Below are 22,341 nucleotides of genomic sequence, written 5' to 3' on the forward strand. Positions count from 1 at the left end.
AATTAGTTTCAGTTGACTGCAAAATGACACAATGGTCATCGTGGTCGCGTTGTACAGCCACCTGCGGAGAATCATCGCAATACAGGACAAGATCAGTGAAAATTAGACCCCGTGGTCCCAGAGGCAAATTATGTCCGGCCCTGGCAGAGTACAAAAGATGTCGCAGAGTAGAGTGTCCATAACAACAATTGTCTGCTTATTTTACACGTCCATTTTCTATTTCATTTGTACCATGAAAATCGAACGAATCTTAGATTTTATTTACACCATACCGACCATCAATAAATCAAGTGCAATTTATCATTTGTCGTCGAACGAAATTTCAATCGTTATCAACATAGAAATATTTAAAATAGAAATATTCCTAGATTTTGTTGTGACCTTCCGTCGGACACAATAGTTTTCTACGTGACAATCAGTAGAGAATTTTTTAAAGAAATTGACATGCATCTAAGGTTTCTTAATATGTACATCTGACGGCACTTGACGAATTGTGTCATCTCGAATTGAACAATTGTATTCTGTCTTTTCTATACTTTAAAATTATTTAATACAGTCACGTCAGTATAAACGAATTCTGAGATGATGGTTTATCATTAGATAATTAGAGAAATAAAATACTCTTTTTATTTATAGCATAGTCGTTAATGAGAAATATTTCTAACGAAGGTTTAGACCAATTAATATAACGCACAGAAAAATCATTTCACATTTCATACAATATGATTTTTTATCTTAAATTACGTATTATTAATTAGATATCGCTGTTCTTTCGATTCTAAAACCATTGAAAAATGTATCATTGATGTTTTACTTTCATAACTTTATTGTTTTCTCTTTATTCAAAATGGACTGCATTTCACTTAATTACAACAGAGTAAAAATCAAAATCAAATTACTGCTTATGAAAGAAACATAATTTATCAAGATTCCTAGAAAGAATGATTGTTTGTTAAGAAAGATATATATACAAAAATAATAATATATACGTTTCACGTGAAAAAATCACGATATCACGATATCAACGGTTTTTCACATGAAAAAATACATATTAAGTATTTAGAAATACAGTTTCTCGAATATTTTATCGACCAAAACAAGCCACTTGTAATAGTAATCTGTATTTATCTATACATATAAGTAGTATAAAATATATATTTGTGGCATTTATATTATAAGGTTTAAGAAGATATAGATCTCAATTTCAGACCAAATGTTTCAATTAGGATCTATTATAATCATACAGCTCTAAGATTTACATAAATTCGGTTAGACAAAGTTTATCATTTTCGAGGAAACATTTGTCAACAATAATTACTACTCTATTATTATATAGATAACATATCGATAGATAGTAAGATTAGTTTATCTATTGTTAAGAAAAAAATGTTATTACAATACTCTCTCCACTCCTATTTGACAATAATAATACTCTATGGAATATAGTACACATTGAAGTCTACAGTTCTATCCTTTTCTAATAAATACATTGACAGTTACAAAAGAAAATGTGATTGTGAAATGCAATTAAACTTTTCAAAATTGTTAAATTTTATCTGCGTGGTATTAGAAATATAAATTTTAAAGATTTATGAAATAAGTGCTATCCATTTCTTTGTTTAATATTCTGAATCGTAACACTGGAAATTTTTATTTGTATACTATTTTTTCTTCAATAAAGTAAAATCTATGATCTTCAAATATATATTACGCATGTAATTTTTGGATTTAATTTTGAAATTAGGCAACACTTGTTCATAACGCATTCATTCTATTATATTGTTATATTTGTAACATTCTTTGTTATTATTTACAATTCAACACTATTTAACGTCAACTATATTTTTGTCAGAGTCGCTACTCGTATTCAACAAAGGTAGATATATAAGCATAAAAGTGCTACCCTTTTTCCTCTCTTCTGTGAGCTTACCCTGAACTCTTTTTTTCAGACTTTTTATCACATCTTCCTGGAAAATCAATACGTATATGTGCCAAAGTTCAATTTAAATTGCTGATTTTTTATCAGTATCCCTAAAAGTTCTTCTTTCATAATACACTAAATTTGTCGATTCCTTTTACAATTTGCTATACTAAATTTATCACAATTTATTACGTATAAACCCTGGAGAAAAGAATTTTTAACAATTGAATGACTCTGTTACCTTCTCAGTATGTTCAGCAGGGAACATAATTGCAATTTTTATTTTATGATTTTTCTGTAGCAACTTATTGATATTACTGAGTTTGATTGCTAAATCATGTTCGTTAATCTTAGATTGTATAGGAAAGAACTTGGTATTCTTGTAAGTGACATTTCCTGCGGTATCCTCTTTACTTCGGTTTTCAAAGAATTCTGTACTATCACACAGTTCATAAACATCTCTGTTATCTGTATCAGTGCACTGTTGTTTCACTAAATGCAGATTCTGGCGTTTAGCAAGTTTTTGAGCTTCTTCCAATAGGCTAATAGTCACAGATTTATCAGGATGTATAAGCTTAATTTGAGGTATCCGTGTAGTCTTTTTCTTCTTCTTTTGTTGTTCTGCCACTGAATTTGTATCTAAAACTGTACTGAAACATTTTATTTGAGATTTTAGATGGTTAGAACATACATTTTGATAACCTGTACTTGATATCCTTCGTATAAGTAAATTATAAGTATAACACATAAATTTATTAATTTCTAAAGAACGTATCATTGTAGCAATGTCTCACACATTCAGTATTTTGAAATTCCTTAAATTTGATGTGCCACATAAGGTTATGTATATTATTGACTTCTATCATTCATGAAAACGCGATACCTTTGGCTTTATCCTCAACAGTTTTCAAACATTAAGCGACTAACACAAAATTGTTACATCAATAAAAATACTTTTATTTAAAATATTTTAAGAAGTACCAATCTATTTGCATGACAGTGATACCGTAATATGTTAACCTTTTTCATCCAACAAAATCAATAAATTATAACTACTAGCTACATAGAAATACACCAAAAGAGATTTACGGAACAAGTTTGCTTTTAAAATGAATAATTTCAATTTCAATTATACATTTAAACGATAAGTATAAGTTGATATTAAGACATAAATTTGTACTATAGTGCAGTTTCGTTTTCTATAAATCAAAAATACAATTTATTACATACATACAATAAATAAGGTTTGCTAAGTTATAATAGTCAAAACAATTTAATTACTAGTACTTCTGTTCGCATATTATTGATAACAATTCCCGGATGAAATTTCAAAATTGTGTATAAAAATTTTTTAATCAACTTGAACGAATTTAAATTTTCATTTCTCGAAATTTCTTTCAAACTTCCAGTACTTTCGTTTGATACGCATTTGCCTTCAGGTTCGATGTATATATGACAGCGTTGAATTCATTGATCCATCAGGCTGTGCTGCGATTGGATAAACTGTTTCGATCACGTTATTGCAGAGAAACCGACCAATCGGGAGCGTTCCTGTGCATGTGTGCGTTTACGTATATATTTAGAAACGGAAACATTGCCTAGTCGGCCGTTTCCGTCTTCCCAGTGCCTGTCAGCCATTACAGCTCTGCTCGCCGGGTCTTGCAGGGTAAGTTGCTTCAAGTATTTTCTATTCCAGAGATTGTAAATTCCTCTGTCATTCCGTACAAACTCAGTACTAAACAGACACACCATTCTTGATAATCAAAGCGAAAGATTTCTCAAGCGTTTGTTCTTATACGCAGGTGTAACTGATACAGCTAACATAGTTTCTGAAAAATCGAAGATTGTCCTTAAGGAACGGGTAGTGTGTCAGGAAACAGGTTCGCCTAAACGCTCGTCCAGATGTATAACAATAGTTATTCCAATAACAGTAGGTATGTAGTACTCTACGATTTTTCATATTTGAAATTGAATTACAATGTTAAATCGTGAAACCGAATAAACGGTTTTTTGCAACGTCGTGTTCTCCACCATTTTGTTCTCGAACACTCTTGTTCACTGATCGTATTCAATTATCTAACAAAACATTGGAACCAAGTTTAAAAATGTTAACAAAATCTGGTAATGGAAGATACGATGAGATTTCTTTGTGTCATCCTGAAAGTACATTTATGGATAATTGGACGAGGTGTGAAATTATAGCACCTTAGAAAATAAAAATGGCGACTTGGTTGCCCTATAAATCGCTGACAAGCACGCAGTTGAAACGTAAAAAGTGATTATCGTGTAAATGTTTATACAGCGGCGGACAAAATATTCACACAGCCTTTAAAAATGGATGACTTTAAGATTAGACCAAACGATTAAAATTTTTTTAGTTGTTATACATATACATACCTTGGATTTACAAGACATGTTTTAATTTTTAATCGTGGGCTCGGATGAGAAAGTTCAAAATCGTGAACTTTACTTTTTTATTCGCAATTCCTACCAACAGCGATTTTTAAATAATTTCTTTTATGCGTTATCTAGTCAATTAATCCTTGTAATCTGTCAAAAGTACTCAAATTGTTTGGTCCAATTTTTAAAAAGTTATTCCTGTGTGAATACTTTGATTCACCATTATATATTTTCTTTGCTTATAAACGTACAATGCAAATTATTATTTATAATTATTGTATATGTTAATGTCAAAATAATTAAAACAAATTTATATACTTAATAAAATACCTGTAAAAAAATTAATGTTATTTTTAATTAATATCATTTAAATTAAATCGATAAGTCTTATATTAATTGACCCTTTGATGACCAGCAACCATTATTAATTATAAAGAGGAACACCGCTGATAAATGATACTTTGATTTTCCTTCTCAATATAATTAAAAAAGATGTTATAAAAAAATTTTGTGTACATATCAAATAATGTGCATGCAATTGCATCATTCTTGCAAATGTCAATGTATATTCTTTTTTTTAACTGACCTTACACTACCATTATAAATTGAATTTGATCTCACATATATTGTAGCTAAAAATGTATGCAGATACATTACCTAAAAGATCTAATAAGTAATTGTTACTTCTGTTAATACGGACGTGTAAAACACAATATAAGCAATTAATAATATATATTAAATTATACCTACTAATATCTTGAATGATGAATGGTCCAATCAGGGTACAATATTAACCATAAAACCATATTGGCCCATTGTGAAAATGATACATTTTAGGCCCAGAGGTAACCGAGACTCTGGCAACCGCAATGGAGGCGGTATGTACTGGAACAGCCAGCAACAAGCACAGAAAGACAGGGCTGCCAAGAAACAAGCTCAAAGGAAGACACCGGGAGATCTGCTGAAGAAACCCAACTGGGATGTATCTAAATTGCCTGTGATCGCAAAAAATTTGTATATTCCACATATCAATGTTTTGAAGAGGACAACAGAAGACATTGCAAAGTATCACATTGGCAAGGAAATTACTGTCAAAGGAAACAACACACCCTCTCCGATCCAAGCATTTGAAGAAAGTAACTTCCCAGATTATGTAATGGAAGAAATCAGGAAACAGGGTTTTGCTGAGCCAACAGCAATCCAAGCGCAGGGCTGGCCGATTGCACTTAGTGGGCGCGATTTGGTTGGAATCGCTCAAACAGGGTCTGGAAAAACTCTAGCAGTATGTATTTCACTATCGTTTATTTACCTAGGTTTTTGAGAGACTAAAGTTATGCTCAGTAGTCCAGTGTTAACGCATTATCTGCCGGAAGTTTGTCAATAGACATTTTAACAATTATCACTGGCAGTCAACGTGTTAACACATCTAATATTAACATATTTGTACAAATACCTTTCAGGCCACTTTCGAATGATACTAACCGAGCATTGCTATGTGTCTTTCTAGTACATATTGCCAGCAACAGTGCACATTAACAATCAGCCACGTTTGAACCGCGGAGACGGTCCAATCGTTCTGATTCTGGCTCCAACGAGAGAGTTGGCTCAGCAGATTCAGACAGTTGCTAGGGATTTCGGTTCCTCGTCGTGCATTCGCAACACATGCATTTTCGGCGGTTCACCGAAAGGGCCGCAGGCTCGCGACTTGGAGCGAGGCGTTGAAATCTGCATCGCAACTCCTGGCAGACTGATCGACTTTCTGGAGAAGGGAACGACGAATCTTCGCAGATGCACATACCTAGTTCTGGACGAAGCGGATAGGATGTTGGACATGGGATTCGAACCACAGATCCGTAAGATCATCGAGCAGATAAGACCCGACAGGCAGGTGCTGATGTGGTCTGCGACATGGCCGAAGGAAGTACAGGCTCTGGCCGAAGATTTCCTCTCCGATTACATTCAGATCAACATTGGTTCGTTGACGTTGGCCGCGAATCACAACATTCGCCAGATCGTGGAGATCTGTTACGAGCACGAGAAGGAGATGAAGCTCTCGGGCCTGCTCAGGGAGATCGGCAAGGACCGAGGAAGCAAAATGATCATATTCGTCGAGACTAAGAAGAAGGTGGACGACATCACCAAGGCCATCAAGCGAGAAGGCTGGCCGGCCATATCTATTCACGGGGACAAATCGCAGCCTGAAAGAGACTATGTTCTGTCCGAGTTCAGAAACGGAAAGACCATGATCCTCGTCGCAACCGACGTGGCTGCTCGCGGCTTGGACGTGGAGGATGTGAAATACGTGATAAACTTCGATTACCCGAACAGTTCCGAGGACTATATCCATCGAATCGGGAGAACTGGACGTTGCCAAAGTGCAGGCACAGCGTACGCATACTTCACGCCCAACAACGCAAGACAGGCGAAAGAGCTGATCTCTGTTCTCGAGGAAGCCGGCCAGGTGATCAACCCGCAATTGGTTGTTTTAGCTAGCTCGATGAAGAACCAATACGGAAAAGGACGCCAGCGTTGGAGCCACTCCCGTTCCAGTAAAGACAATAACTCCGTGAGCCCCAGAAACAACAGCAGCCCGACCGCGAACAGCTGGCAGAATCAGCAGTGTCAGGCCAGTCAGCTGAACCACACCAGCATCAACAATCAGGAGAGGACCGTTGTTCGGCACCAGAACACGTACCAGAACAATCGGCAGAATAATTTCCAACCTACCTACCAACAACAACAACACCAGAGACAGCCAAACGCCTACGCCAACAGTTGTCCAACAAGTACCAGCAACTATCAAACCGGATACCAAAACGCCACGATACCTAGATACCATGGCAGAACCGGCACTTTCCAAGGCAACCGTTACCACAACAGACAGAACACGTACAACGGCAACCAAACCGGAGGACAGAACGTGTACTCGATGCCGCCGCAGTTCATCATGCCGACGAACGGGCACACTGATTCTGGGATGCAAAGTCTGGTAAACAACAAATTCTTCCAAACGAACCGGCCACCACCTAACACCGGAGCTTGTGCTTACCAATCGATGGGCTACGGCCAGTTTCAAGCTGTGCCGCCGTACAGTTATCCTTACCCGCCCACACCAGTGCAGCAGTGACGCGTTTCACGGTATAAATCGGTAAGAGTGCAGGCTAAGTAAGAGATCAATTTTTTCTGTCTACATTGGGCCCATTAATGTTTACGGTTTGTGTAGGTTGGGTCTCCTTCGAATATATGCATAACGTAATGTTTCTTCTTTTCTTTATTATTTATCATTTTCTGGAATGTCGCCGAATCGATCAACACGTACACACACACACACACACACACACACACACACACACACACACACACACACACACAGGGAACATGATTTTGTTTGTCCAATCAAGCACACGACGGCACAGTGTGAAAAAGTCAAAAGAGTAAACAATGTTCTCCTGGGTAAAACGAGTAATACCAGTCATATCATTTGCTTCGAAAGAAGACAAAGAAAGAAAGAAAGAAAAAAAACAGCAGAAGATTGTAACATTGAAAATCTCTCCGACAGGCACATTCTAGTTGAATTTTTTGAAGTAGTAGTAGTTGTTTAGGAATGGTACATTGATATAATCATTACTGGATGTAGGCTATGACCAGATATGTAGGTTATAAATAATGGTCATATCTCTGAGAAAAAAAAAACGTAATTAATCTTCTTGCGAATAACTATGTAAACGACATTTAATGCTTTCCTGAAATGCACGAAACATATAGAAGGGGGGTGGGTTAACGTTCTCGTATTTGATAATTTATTTATATTTTGCATATATATAAAATATGTGTGTGTAGCAGGTTAGGACGAAGAGCAAACCGGGCAGCAGGACACGGGGAAAGAAGATGGCGGACCGAGCTGCCCGGTTACCTCTTCATCCTAAAATCCTACATGTATGTACAGGCAATGCTCTTCAAAATGTAAGGCCTTTTGCATAAAAATTAAGCCGTACACCCGTTTTACAAAGCGCACGACGATATCAATCGTGTTCTCTGTTCTATAAACGAGATATACCGATCACAAACACCCCGACTCGACGGGTGTGTGTGTGCGCGCGTATCTCTCCGATATAGAGAGGGTGAAAGTAATCTCATTAATCGCGAAGAGACGGGAGAGAAAGAGAGAGAGAGAGAGAGAGAGAGAGAGAAAAAAGTAACATTAGAGCACGTTGATGAAGGATATCCAGCATAATTATATAGCGTACAAAAAAAACAAAGCGAGTATTTCGTGACCATCCTGGCTCGGTCCTTTTTGGAATCGGTTCGAGAACGTGAACCGATCACGGGGGAAAGATAAAGATAGAGAAAGAGAGAGACGATAGAGAAAGGGAAAAAAAAGGAAAACTTGGGCTTCAGGGGACAACTTAAATTAAGCATGTAGTCACAATGGCTGTGTACCTCGGCGCAAAGTTTGATACCTTATTTTTATAATATATATCGAAAGTAATTTGTTGTTAAACCAACGAATGATTATACGATGAAAAAAAATACTAATAATAATAATGAGAAACATTGTTGTTTGATGTTTATGCAATTGGCCACTGAGTGGTCTTGCCTATGCGCGCCCCCGTATCAATGTGTAGGCGTACGCGCAGGCTGACCGCGATCGAATGAATTTAGTTGTACCTGTTTTTTAGTTCGCGCTCGTCGAAATTTTTGCTATTTTTTTAAGGGAACGATTCAGACTTATCCGGGACACAATTTCTCTCCATTGAAAACGTTCAATGCGCTGTGTGAACATACTGAGATGTGTGTGTGTATAAAACGAAAAACGGGTTAGAGAAAGATTTAAGAGAAAAAAAAGAATTAATTAAACGAAGAAAGCGTCGCGAGCGTTGTTGTACGATCATACACGTACATATATATATTGCCATATATATATGTACGTATATGTAACATGTGTGTATGCGGGCATAAATAACGGCGTCTCCCGAGGGAAATTTCACGCGAGATGAAATAACGATAAATGGGGAACGAATTCTTTTTTAAGTACCGCCGCGAGCGTCAGGCGTATATAAATGAACTGATATCCGTTCGTTGACAGCGCATAGTAATTTTTTGCGGGCCTCCAGATTACTCTGTACACGTCACTACTCGAATAAACGAATAGTAGAATGAGCTGAAAAAAAAACAGAGAAGAATGCAAGACTCGAATACACTCGAGCAAGGACTCGTTTGCGAACGACAAATTATTGTGATAATTAACATGTAACGCTTTCGTGAAACGGTCTCTCACACAGTTCGTTACTTAATTACGCACAGTAGAAGATGTTGCGAAGCAGTACGTGTGGCATATGAACTGTTCTATTTAACCGGGTTTTCGGTCGCATACTTTTTTCAAAAGACAAAAAAAGAAAGAGAATAACAACACGGAGATTTCTAACTAATAATATTGAATTCGTTTCTAGGTTCACGTGCGGTGTAATTGCATCTTTCGGACTTCGAAAAAATGGGAAAACACACACACACAGACACTACAATGTCGCGAAAGGTTGTTCGGAGCGTTTGCGATATTATATATGCTCTTGTCTTTGCTCTTTGGACGTTGCGGATGCTTCACGCTCTCCTACTGTGTTAAAAGAAATCCGACTTGCACCGGCGTTGCATCGTCGGAGAGGCGAATAGTGATATAAATAATAGGATGCGTATGCTACGAGTATCGGGGGGGGAACTCTGAATACTCATACATTGCGTACGCCCTCTATTAAAATCATCCGGTTTACGAGATTTCGTTTCTTCTTGGAAGCTGCCTTCCCCCACACCGCTGCAGTCGAACAGAAGCTTATATTCTGACTCATTTACGCTCGAGCGTCGGCTCGATTGTTCTACCCTATCTTCATTTGCTGAACAGAAAAAGCAACCCCCGATATAACGATACCCACGTCGCTTCTTTCAATTGCGTGCATACACTGCAACATAAATATACCAGAACACAAGATTCGTCTGTTCGTATTCCGTGTTCAGTTCAAACAGCATTTCTTCCCCCCCCCCCTCTTTTTCCCTGGTTAATTAGCGGTTAAGAAATCGAATAAATGCTGACAATAAACTACAGAGTTCCATTCAGGCGGCTTTCGAGAAACATTCGAACCGTGACCCTTCGAACCGTAGGGTTATATACATTTCTTTCGTTCGTGTTCGTTTGTTCATTGTTTTCAATAGAACACACATATGATAGGACAGCATATTGCACAGTTGAGTTTTCCTGGTAGGGCAAATGTTTCCCAAAGTACATTGCGCATTTTTGAAGAGAAGAAAAAGAAAACAGAAAAATTGATAGTGGGTGTACGCGTAGCTCTGTGATATGTAAGGTGTAGCATATTTATAGATCTACCTATTGTGCATCATGATTAAAATAAGGAACGTATCTTATCAGTTTTATACATGGTATACAGATCATGTGATCCTAATGACGTGTACTGCGAGAGCTCATTGTCTACTTTAGGGAGGGAGAGAGAAAGAGAGAAGGAGAGAGGAGTACAAAAAGAAGTTGTCGAAAGCAAAAGACCAGTATTCCTTTGTTTGCTCTGCGAAAATTTCGTGTATCGCGGCAGGCTTCGAGAGACAAAAGGGAGGATGAAGGAATCCGAAGGACACGAGACGTGTTTGTATTGTTTCTGTTGAGAGGGAGACACTCTTCTTTCATAAGTATTCGCGCGGAAGGTCTTAGCTTATCGTTTATATAGTTTATGAGACGTGTTAGACTGTTGGCGTCCGTTCCACATAATTGAAATAGTTTGCCAGATTTTCCCAGTGTCTGACTGAGATTGACTTTTCGAGGAAGTCTGTATCGTCGAGGTTCTCTTCCTCGCTGTCCGTAGGCCTCTCTGTAATCATTGATGGCTAAGCATCGACAGGTGTTTCTTGTATTAGGAGCAATCGTGGACAATATGTTGTTCTCCGTGGCTACAGGCAAAGAGGATAGTTCCATTGCATCCGAGTAAACGTTTAACAAAGTTTCGTCGTCTTCCGTTATCTGAGTCGTTTGTAACAATGTCATGAATGATTTTTCGTTTGAGCAAATGCTCGTCAAGTCCTTTAGTGAAAAGTTCTCTAATTATTTGTGTTTCTTGTACAGTCATTGTAGTACAGTTTTGATCGTTTCTTTGGCTCGTAGCCAATAGTGTTCTCTTTGTTTTAGGTTTCTTGATTTTAGACTGTCTTGGATAAGTTTTGTTTAATGTTGTTTCTATTCTTTTAATAATATGGGGCTCCCAGATGAGGCAGAACAAATACCACAAACTACACAGCTTTGTTGGCAAAGTTTTTGCATTTGTTTTCTTGTAAAATGGTTCAGGTTCTTCGAAGTGGATCTCCTCGCAAGTAGTCGTTTCAGTAGAAGGGTCGTCTTTTTCTTCGTCACTGTCTTGGGGAAGTAACCACTGTGAATTACTGTGAGTACTATGTTCCGAGAGTCTTCTACTTTTTGATGCCATGTGGATTTTTTTTTTTTTTAAATTTTAGTGGTGTATGTTGATACGGTTGTAGTAGTGTTTCTAGACGATGTTGTACAGTTGCTCTTTCTTTGTGTAATTTCTTGAACTGTTCGCAGACACAGAACCACTGTTCACTATAGTGGCTACCTTCTGACGAAGAATATGGATTCTTGTTACTGAGAATGTCAGTTGTATTAGTTGAACTATTTCAGTCTGAAGGTTCTGTTTCCATCGAGCGTATAACTGGTAATATAAAGCTGTCAACAATAACACTCTTTTACCTCTCTCTCACCGTGACGGCCCCGTGTACAGATAGGTGTAGACCTCTGCACGATAGGCCCACTCCGCGAGCGAGTGTAAATTCGAAACACAGGATATACTTATTCTGTTCTTCTACTTCGTTTTCCGTACTCCGTGAATCCATTTTTTTCTTCTCTCTCAATTTTCTCGTTTCGTGTAAGTTTTTGTCCACTCGTTAGAGACACATCTTCTCGTATTTACATATTTATCGCTGGGATGGGTGTTTTTTTTTTTGTTTTCTTTACGCGAAATGTTCATGAGCAAACCGCGCAAGTATTTCCTTCGTTGAATTTCTCCTCGTTTTCTTTTCCATTTTTTTCTTTTTTCATTCATGACAAGAATCGTTTGCGAACTCCTGCGTCCATTCTGAACCGTACTAGATAGAGAAAAAAGCACGTCGGGGCTGGATCGTGCGTTTCCTGCGTCGATTGTCCTTCGTGTGACGGAAGCGTATGCGATATACATATATATATAAGCATACTCGCGAGAAGTCGAGTCGTATACAGCGAACTCTCGATATATGTCAACAACACGGGTCTTGCCAGCGTCGTGTATCATCCAGGAGACATAGCTGTCTTATGTTTATACCCCGCGGTGGTGGGGATAATTCCGCGACGCTTATCGTCCAGGCCTTGGCGACATATATGGAGAAATCACTGTATATATATATATATATATATATATATATATATATTTCTTCGAAGATCACTTCTATCCAACTAGTCGACAATTTTAGTTTGTATTATTATTATCAACTCCTTTCGTTTTCCGTCGCGTTGCGTTGTCGTGGAACAGGTAAACGGTCCTCGACAGACGGACAAAACACAAAAATAAACGGATCTTGCCGCTGCCACCCCCACTGTGTATTATCGTTGCGAATCGAGGACGTTCAAACACGTGTGATCGAGAGACGACGAACTCTGCCAGTTTCTTCGAACGGAATAAAAAATGGTTCCCTTTCAATTCTCTCGCACGATTTCTCTCGTTACCATGCGCGCTTTTCGTTTCTTTCTTTTGTTTTTATATATACATACATATATATATATATATATATTTATTCGCAAGCATATTCGACTAGACGCGCGCTTTTCGCTCTTCTCGTTTCCATACATCTGTGCGTTTACACTTCATTTCCTATTTGGTTTTTTTTATTTTCCAGCGGTGGCTGTAAAACATTGAACCGAGAGAGAGGGAGAGAGAGACAGAAGGGAGTTGAGTAGCTTTTAACCCTCAGACTCCCCTGCGAGTTCTAAGGTCTATGCCGGAATCATCTCTGACCCACGCCGATATCTCGCTACAGATTTCCCTCGATATAAGACGATCGGGCCGGCTTTCGTCGTATTTCGAATGAAGAAGAAGAAGAAGAAGAGGCGATTTTCTTATTTCGAAATAAAAACCGCCGTCTTATATCGGAATAAGATTGTACAGTGAACTCTCGATATGCGTCAACAACACGGGTCTTGCCAGCGTCGTTTATCGTGCAGGAGACATACCCTGAGTCGTGTTATATTTACACTCCTCGGCGTCCGAGGCCTCTCGAGCTTCTCGTCCCCTGACGAGGTATACCCCGCGGTAGTGGGGATAATTCTGCGACATTTATCATCCAGACCTTGGCGACATATATAGAGAAATCACTGTACACATCGATGGGTCGTTCGCGCTTATCCCCACGGGTCACGAATGACACCGGCATAGCATACGGAGGGTTAAAACGAGACATCCGTGAAACGCGCCTTCTATCCGGTGAAAAAAATTGGTTCGAGCACAAACGGAACCGTTCTCGTGGAGATTTTTCACGCTTGTACCAAGCACTGTCCAAAAAAAGAAAAGAAAATCGTTAACGGCTGATCGTTCGGTTCAAAAACGGAGTTTTTTTTTTTTGTTGTATTTAACTCGCGTCGTGACCGTTGTTTTCCTCGACGAAAAAGAAAAGAAGACACACCGAGATAGAGAGATGGATAGTCTAAAGGAAAATTAGAACGAACACGCGAAAGGAGAAAAGGTCCCATGAAATTGGCACAGTTATTCTACCGCGCCTATAGGTAGCCCCGACATAATACATATTCGTCTTTATCATGAGCTAAAGAGTCGCCGACCGACTAAATAGTTTTTCGGGAACACGAGTACCTTTTTAATAATGCTGAACGCTGTGATATCGCGTACATAAACATTTTTATTATTATAAACGTAAATGTGCATATTGTAATGTTAAACAAGGAAAAAAAAGAAGTGTTCTATCCTCCTTTATATGTGAAGACTGAATCTCGCCAACTTATACACAAGTTTAGCAGCCGCAGATACGTTCGTATACTGTAGACTACAGAATAGACTATTTGTATATTATTAATTATAACAATATGTTTTACGCGAAGTAGTGCCGTACGGGTCGGTACTATTATGTTATAGTTCGATAACGGGTGCGTGTTCGTATTGTGCATTTTACTGAGAGTAAGGGAGAGAGAGCGAGCGAGTTAGTAGCCTGGTGCATCGTGACGAGAATAGTTACACACGGGTCCCCGTTACTTCATCTTTTTTCTTCTTCATTAATATACTTTCTTTTGTTCGTTGTTTGTTTCTTCGTTTCGTCCCGACTCGGAGGAGGAGTCGGTCGCTCGATTGGGAAGCGTTCTCACACAACAACTTTCGATTCACGATTGCTCGCCGCGTTCGCCGCTTTCGATTTGTCGTTGTAAAATCGTTCGTGGGAAAGAACACACTGCAGCAACAATAAGAGAAAGAAAGAAAGAAAGCAGAACAAAAAAAAAAGAGCAAAATCCGTTTCATGGTAGTTCCTATATTGCATTCTTCTTTGTAACGTGAATGGGTTGCAGCTTAAATTTTGCAGATATGTTGAAGAGCTTTTACCTCGATGCGTAATTTGAAATACGATATTTAAATATGTATCCCCCGCTCGGAGAATATCAAGGGAAAGAAGAACCGAGGAACAAAAGAAGCAAAACGCGCGAAGCAGTCGCTCCGAGTGCTTTGCTATCTTCCGTACTACGCTCTAACTAAGACATGTTAAACTAGAGAAATTGTCCCGAGCATTTCTTCCGATCGACGGTCGATCAACGCGCGCAGCATCTCCCGTGCGCGTTGAATATTTGCGAAAATTGTAAACGACATGCGTTCCGCAAGCGCGCGCCTTGTATTTTAAACGTCGAGGCAGAGAAAATTTCGAGTCACAGCGAAGAAGAAACCTTTAAACGCGTCGAGAATTAAAGTTTAAGAGAATTAAATCTATAAACGATACACGCTCGCAACACATTGTACCATTTTCTTTTCTTTTTGTTCATTTCTCGTCTCAACTTTTCCGAATAAGCGTGAACATGTCTATTGTCTGTTTCTCTTTCAGAAATTCTGTTTCTTATCTATCTATATATGTTCTTTTCTTTTTTTTTTCTTTTTTTTTTTTTTTGTTAAATAAATTTTCATTCTCTCTTATGCGAAACGCAAGATTTGTACATAAGAACGTGTGTCGAGCACGACCGCTGCGCACCGTGCGATAAACGAAATTCACCGTGCAGACATTTTCCGCGACACTGCGCGCATATTCGAGACGCAGTTCGTACACAGAAAAGTAGTTTATAATTTTACCTGATGCGCCACACGACAAATGGTACATACATAAGCCTGGGCTATTCGGATGGAAGAACAGTATCTCTTCGACTGGTCTTAAATCTGCGTTAAGATCATTCACCGTAACGGACCTTATTTATTTCGTTCCGATGTTGATGGTTTCATGTTAGAAACACAATGTACAGGGGCTACCGGTTTTCTCCGATCGAACTTTGCCCAGTCTATTTTCTGTAGAGCGAGAAAAAATTGTTGCACGAGCATGGGTTCCTAAAGATTTTAACGAGCTATAGAATCCGAACAGCTGCTTTGTAAGAATAAATTGTCGGTTCATCTTACAACTAAAACTATTATTCGCTTTTATGGGTGCAAAACAGACCTGTTTGTAGACAACCACAATATGTTCTTATAATAACGTGCGAGGCTCTTCGAGACAAAGCATTCACTAATTATTAATTTCAAATCAAAATGAAACTTAACCCTCGGACTGTTGTGAGTTCTAGGTCTATGCCGGAGTCATTTCAGTCCCACGCCGATCACGACAGTTTTCTTTCGATATAAGACGATGGCTCGGGACCGGCTTTCGTCCTATATCGGATGAAGAAAAAAAAGAAGACGGAATAGCGATTTTCTTATTTCGAAATAACAAGCGTCGTCTTACATGGAATAAAATTGTACGTATTGACGGTCGAGATTATCTCCACGGGTCACTGACCCGGCATAGCACACGGAAGGTTAAAGTACAGGCACACGATAACAATAATTTTCTCTCGTTTCTACTGGTAGAACGTGCTGGTGAAGTTTTACGGTGAAAAGCAAAAGAACTCGAACACCCTGTATAGATAGATGAATAATCACGCACTGTAAAAGTTTATTTAATCATTTTAACGTCAACGTTCAAGCGGATGGACATAGCAATGTTTATCGGTTCTCTGTGCGCTCCTGATCCTTGTAATTATTGAATCTTTTTTTTTTGTAGGGTCGTTCAACTGATTTTTGTAATCGAATAGTCGCGAGAGGCGCTCTGCGTAAAAACGCGTGTCCTTGACCCTCCCGCCGGAAGGACTGTGCAGCAGCCACCGACGACCTGTTTCGCCGAGATTCATAGCGAGAGGGTCAAAGATGCAAACATCAGAAAAATATGTATACCGCGTTCAGTGTAGTAAAGGATCGATAACGTGTCAGGTGTTCGTTACGAACATCCGCACTTTTCTCACGGTTGATTTTTACGCGGCGGATGCATAACGGATCCGTTTGTTTGTTTGTTTGTTTGTTTGAGCGTACATTGTATTTATAGCCAAAGTATATCCAAACATATTTTTGGAGTCACAGGTTGTAACGAGCAGATCTGTATGAAAACGAACCTCACACGTGGATTTCGTAAACAACACGAGGACGGAAGTTGACCGAACGATGTTGCGAACGATTGTTAACAAAGTATAGGAATTATACGATCGTTGTTTTTTTTTGGGCGGGAGGGAAGGGTGAGAGAGTGGTGAACGCAGTACAGCACGGTAGACTTCCTGTTTGTTGGAATAGTTGACGCATCTGTTCCGATTCGCGCATCAAGAAGAGAAGAAGAAAATGAAGGCAGAAAAATGGGTAGTTCGAAAGACGCTATAATAATACTAGTGTATGCTAAATTATGTGGGGAAAGAGAGACGCGAGCATAACGATTCACTGTGCATGATTTCAGGCGACGCGAAGGCGAAAGTCTTACAGAGAATCAAGCCGCTGATGTCTGGAATGGTGTAAATTACAAAATATGTATACATATTTTGTAACATGTTTACGGCTTCATTGAATTATCACGCCTTACAATATGAAAGAGCTCGGCCAATGTCCAAGATATGTATACAAGATTGCAACACTCTTAGATTTAAAGAAGAAGAAGAAGAAAAAAATAACAAAAAAGGAACCGCTCCTTGGTCGTCCTCGGATCAATTTTAACGAACGTTCGAAAATTCTGTGAAACCGCAGCAGAGAAGACGGCAATATTCCATTCTTCTAGAATACGAGTAATATTGAAGAGTTCTCGAAGAACGTAGATTCGATGTCAATTTTGCTGCAAGGATTTATGAATTATTTGTTCGCATATATAACGTGTGTGTCTATATACTCTTCGTACAAACCGTGTCCTGTCCTCTGGTGCAACGTGGACTGTCTTGGATGACTTGTACAAGCGGCAGGTGTTATGGCTATGGGCACAGTCACAGATGATGTGGAAAAGTTCTCCGTGCCTGCTGATAATGGGATCTACGAAGTGATCGAAATGTTTCTTCGTGAGTTGCATAGTTTTTGATCCATGACAAGTTTTTTCAAGTCTTTGTTGGATTCCCTCCCTTGTAGAGGGAGTTATCCTGGGAGTCCTCATCAATTTTAAATAGTTTTTGTACTCTTCTTTTTGCCATCTGTCTAGCCGTCCAAATTGTTGCACGCTCTTCGCAAGAACCCTCAGGACATTCTGTTCCGATGGAAGTCTCCCATGACTCCGGACATAGAGAAGTTCCAAAGCGGTTCGCAAAGGATGGTGTTGCTTCCGCTCTAAACAAATTGAATTCGTTGGTTACTGCTTCACAGCATCCAGGACTTTCTTCCGGCCAGAAGGTTACCTAACCGATACGTTTATTTCACTACCAACTATGGAGGACACACTTTCAGACGCATATATAATTTATCGGATTCTGGGCAAGTATTCTGCCTCTTTCGAACAATACCTCTATTATCTTTGCTTTAGCTTGACCACCTCTTGATAAGGTTTCCTTCGTCAGGTCTTCACGTATAAACGTAGCTTATTTCTGATGTTGCTTGTCAAATAAGTCATCCTCTGCTCCCTTATTGACCTTCTTAAACTGTTCCGTCATCTGTGAAGAGGAAAAATATGATCCGCCCTTCTTCAAATTCATTTGCCCAATATCGCCTATAAGCGGTTTGGTCCAAGTTTTTCCCTCTCGATACTCCGTTCGCAATATACTCTGTCTACCCAGAGGGCAGGTACACTTTCTCAGCAGCCAAGAGGCATTCTTCATCCCCGATTCTACTTCGGCCTCCGCTAGGCTGACCCTGATTTTCACGGGATGTGCATCTTCAACGTCGTCATTTCTAATGGTGACACTCGAATCTTTGGGAGACAGTTTGCTGCCACCAGTTTACTCCGATCGAGGTTTTTAGAGACGAACGGCGGAGATGACGACCGGGACCTCTGACCTTCGGGATGCAGCTGTTGCCTAACTTTGTCGGATCGGTAGCTGAGACTGAGGCAAGGAGAACTTTTCATGTCTGTCTACAATGCGCCAGCCCTACACTACTTGTGAGAAGTTCGAAATCGCTCAACTACGTAGAACGCGACGCTTCGGGTTGATGTCGTGAGCGGGATGCTACACGTTTGCAACGATGGACCAATATTCGTAAGTTCTTTCTCGAACTCTGCGGTGGCCTCGTCGAACAATCCACGAAACTTCTGTTTCGTTTTTGTTTCAGGGGTTTTGTAAGATTCATCTGTGGGCGAAGACACGATTTTAATAAACAATTCTCAAAGCACGGTCGACCCTGTGCCTCTAGATCGTTACCATGGTTGTAGCGAATGCCCGCAATATTCGATGTACACGTATATAGACACACACGCATTATTTTGAAATGAAGGAAATATTATTGTAGGAGACGTAAATTCTAGAATATTTCCAGCGAAAAAAAGAGAAGTATTTCCGATTCTTCACGAGGATCGAGATGTCAGATCGAACTCGTGGTAGACAGACGGCAGCTAGACTGACGTAACATTTTTCTCAATTTCGCGTTTCTCTTGCAGTCGCAGATCCATCACTGGCGAAGCCAGTTGCTGGTTGGGCATGGTTTAGAATAGATATTCCTTTGGCTGCATTGTAACAGTGAAAGATCCTGCTCAAGCTCCGGAGGTCGTAGTTAGCAGACATAATCTCATTGACCAAAACATCATCCTCGTTGAACACGGAGCCAGGAATCGAGTTCTATGAGATGAGTCGTCTGGTTACCAAGACTCGCCACGGCATTCCTCAAATTGGAGATAAAGATGCGGCCAGCATATCAGTAGAGGAAACTTCTTCGTCCCTGGTGGCTACCACTAGCTATCTAACTGGCGTCGGTGTTTACAATTGATACTCCTACGCCACGAGTCGTGATTCGAATGGAATTTCTGTAACGGATCTGGCGTAGCATCAAGTCCAGCAACTTCTCTTCTCTCAGTATAATCCACCACCCACGCCAGACCCTCGACCTGGTAGCAATAGTATCCGGTCTTAAATCAGCGGAAAAAACCCCGACGCGATTGACTGTTAGACGAATAGTATATTTGAGATCCTCTACAACTTGAGCTGCTATCCTCGAGGATAAACACTCGTGTATCGTCAACAGTTGTTGCCGGAGGGTCTCTCGAAAATCACCACGCTCATTTGGACATGCAAGGACCGTGAAAGTGGCGATGTCTTCCGCTGTTTCGTCACGGAAGTCCCCGATGCTTCATAAGCATGAGTCAATAGCAGGTGGCGAAACTTCATTTCGCCGTTTTAAATAGGTGAGCAGTTTGGCTTTATCATGTTCAGATATTTCTCGTTAAGTTATTCGAAATGCCAGTCCTCAAAGATCTTCCAAATGATTGTGCGACGAGGCGTTACGCTTCGGAATCGTTCTACGTATTACGGCAACGTTGCATTGCATTTCTATAACGCCTCGCTGATCAATAGAATGTATTCTATTGTTTCCGTTTGGAAAAAGCAGACAGTCTTGTTAACGTACTGTTAAATACAAAAATATATACAGTCCTAGAATGGTTTCTTTTTGTGCGCATTAGGCGAAACTTTCTCTATTAGAGTGCCTCTATCGGGTATCTCAACTGGAATTCCTATTTGAACCATTGGTGGACCGATGGGCGAATGAACATTTATCGCACACTGATTCGGAATGACGGACCGTTGCATCTGAAATCATATTTCCAACTCCGTCTAGTTAGAAAGTCGAATTATAATGCGTGCCCACCGTAACCAATCGAAGCTTTTCTGAACGTATCGGTAGCATGCTCGAGTTACGAATGTTGAAAATTTGTTATTCGCAGCCAAGGTAACTCGGTGACAGTTGATCTCCAACATTTCTGTATCTTCATACATACGAGCTCGGGCTTAGCACCTGATTCAGGAGCCGGTAGTAGCGAAGCCACTCTGACAATCTCAATTTTGCTCCACGATTCGAAGCCCTTTTCTTTGTTGCTTCTTAAACGACAGTTTCCATGAAAGAAACTGTTTCGCCTGTACCTTCAGCTTCACTCGGCTCTCTTTTACGCGCGATCCACCAGCGATTCTAAAGAATTTTCGGGAAATGCGAATATCTTCTAGCGCGTTATCAACAGATTCACTGCTGCCTTACATTCGATAATTTACTGACTAATTTTAAGAGAGGATGAATAAAACTGTTGTAGAGGATATCCGTCACGATGAATTTGGCGGCAAACGTGTTTAAAGATGGCGAATAATCGAGTCAGAATTCATTCAGGCCGTTGATACGTCCGAGGATGTCGTATCGAAGCGAGTATCTTTTTACAGTGCAGCAATATTGATCGATTTTTAAGTAGTTACTGCATGAGTAACACTTTAACGGAGAAATGCTAATCTGTAGGAAAAAGAATAATTGATCCTCTGCTGTCATGCATTGATGTTTACCCTTGTCGTGAACATGTTTTGTCGCAGAGGGATGTTTCGCACATGCAGAAGATCAGTATTACATTTGTGCAACTGAGAATCTAGGTTGCGCGTAAATTTCATAGAGGTTTTCTTTTCCCTGTTTTTCACATTCTTCTTGAACGAATGAAATAACGTGAATGGAGATTTTACTTGATCCTATAAGCCGTTTTACTGCAAAAAAAAACAGTAATTTTTACGACCAAAGAGAGGCAACGAGGCAGTGGCTTGTTTCTTTTCTTTTCCCTTTAACCATGACACGACTTTCGAAAGAAAAAGACTATAAAATTGTAGCACGTGTATTGTCAATATATACTTTACCGCAATCTTCAATGAGTGATAGAAAACAAGTGACATTTGTTTAAAAATGTATGTTAGAATTAATTATTTTTATGGATTGCTTCTATTTAAAATAGAATTATCATTTTCTCGATAGGAAAAAAAAGAGCATACACAAATTATTTATTATAACTCAGCGTACAAAGTCGAACGATTTAAATAAAAAAAAAGATGAATGGCGTAATCAATATTAAGTAACAATTTACATTCAAATTCTCTTCTGTAGGTTTCATTAAAGTGCATTTCTTGTATGTTACACAGTATTATGGTAGAATGTAAGAAAATAAATATTGCAATAGTAATCCGTTTGCATTTCGATTATTACCCAGTATTAATTTTCATTTCTGGTACAGATTTGTTTGTCCCTTACTGTGAAACGCAAATGAAGCTCACCTACTTTTAAATATTTAGTTCTAATTTTTTATTTTCTCGTTAATGTCCTTTATATTTATTTACAATCGTTGAATGCCGCACGGGAAATTCAAAACTATGGAAAGCGCGGTAATATTTGAAACGTTGTATCGTAAGACACGACGACTTGAATAAATATTACTCGAAAACTTAATTATTCTCATTGTATGACATAGGTAAATAAAGGTTCTTATATATTTAAGAAGAATTTTATATT

The 22,341-nt window shown here is 39.2% G+C and overlaps 3 protein-coding genes across 10 annotated transcripts in view; 2 read left to right on the forward strand and 1 right to left on the reverse strand.

Moving 5' to 3' along the window:
• Positions 1-1,450, forward strand: part of LOC143354068 (spondin-1) — a 46,224-nt gene extending 44,774 nt beyond the window's left edge. For 5 of the 6 annotated variants that reach the window (XM_076787803.1, XM_076787799.1, XM_076787801.1 and 2 more), the window contains one exon: positions 7-1,450. In XM_076787803.1, the coding sequence (XP_076643918.1) occupies positions 7-182 (176 nt within the window). In that variant the 3' untranslated portion in view covers positions 183-1,450. The remainder of the gene's footprint in view (positions 1-6) is intronic. The other variant, XM_076787800.1, reaches the window with a different exon arrangement.
• Positions 1,044-2,983, reverse strand: LOC143354069 (uncharacterized). The gene is made up of 2 exons (XM_076787805.1): positions 2,163-2,983; positions 1,044-1,967 (listed from the first exon to the last, which is right to left on the reverse strand). Exons 1-2 carry the CDS (start codon positions 2,697-2,699, stop codon positions 1,824-1,826), a joined length of 681 nt encoding a protein of 226 aa, XP_076643920.1. The 5' UTR covers positions 2,700-2,983; the 3' UTR covers positions 1,044-1,823.
• A 449-nt stretch (positions 2,984-3,432) lies between these two features.
• On the forward strand, positions 3,433-22,015 carry LOC143354073 (uncharacterized). 3 transcript variants are annotated; one of them, XR_013082271.1, is made up of 7 exons: positions 3,433-3,587; positions 3,724-3,855; positions 5,159-5,603; positions 5,829-7,469; positions 13,256-19,079; positions 19,153-19,819; positions 19,873-22,015. XR_013082271.1 is itself a non-coding variant. In XM_076787808.1 (5 exons), the coding sequence occupies exons 2-4, from the start codon at positions 3,824-3,826 to the stop codon at positions 7,446-7,448; spliced, it is 2,097 nt and encodes a 698-aa protein (XP_076643923.1). In that variant the 5' UTR covers positions 3,433-3,587; positions 3,724-3,823; the 3' UTR covers positions 7,449-7,469; positions 13,256-22,015. The 3 variants fall into 3 exon arrangements, 1 of the variants encoding a protein (XP_076643923.1); XR_013082270.1 differs by having other exon boundaries at positions 13,256-19,819; XM_076787808.1 differs by having other exon boundaries at positions 13,256-22,015.
• Positions 22,016-22,341: the final 326 nt, after the last annotated feature.

The sequence above is a fragment of the Halictus rubicundus genome, chromosome 5 (genome assembly GCF_050948215.1).
Source record: "Halictus rubicundus isolate RS-2024b chromosome 5, iyHalRubi1_principal, whole genome shotgun sequence".
Taxonomy (NCBI): Eukaryota; Metazoa; Arthropoda; class Insecta; order Hymenoptera; family Halictidae; genus Halictus; species Halictus rubicundus.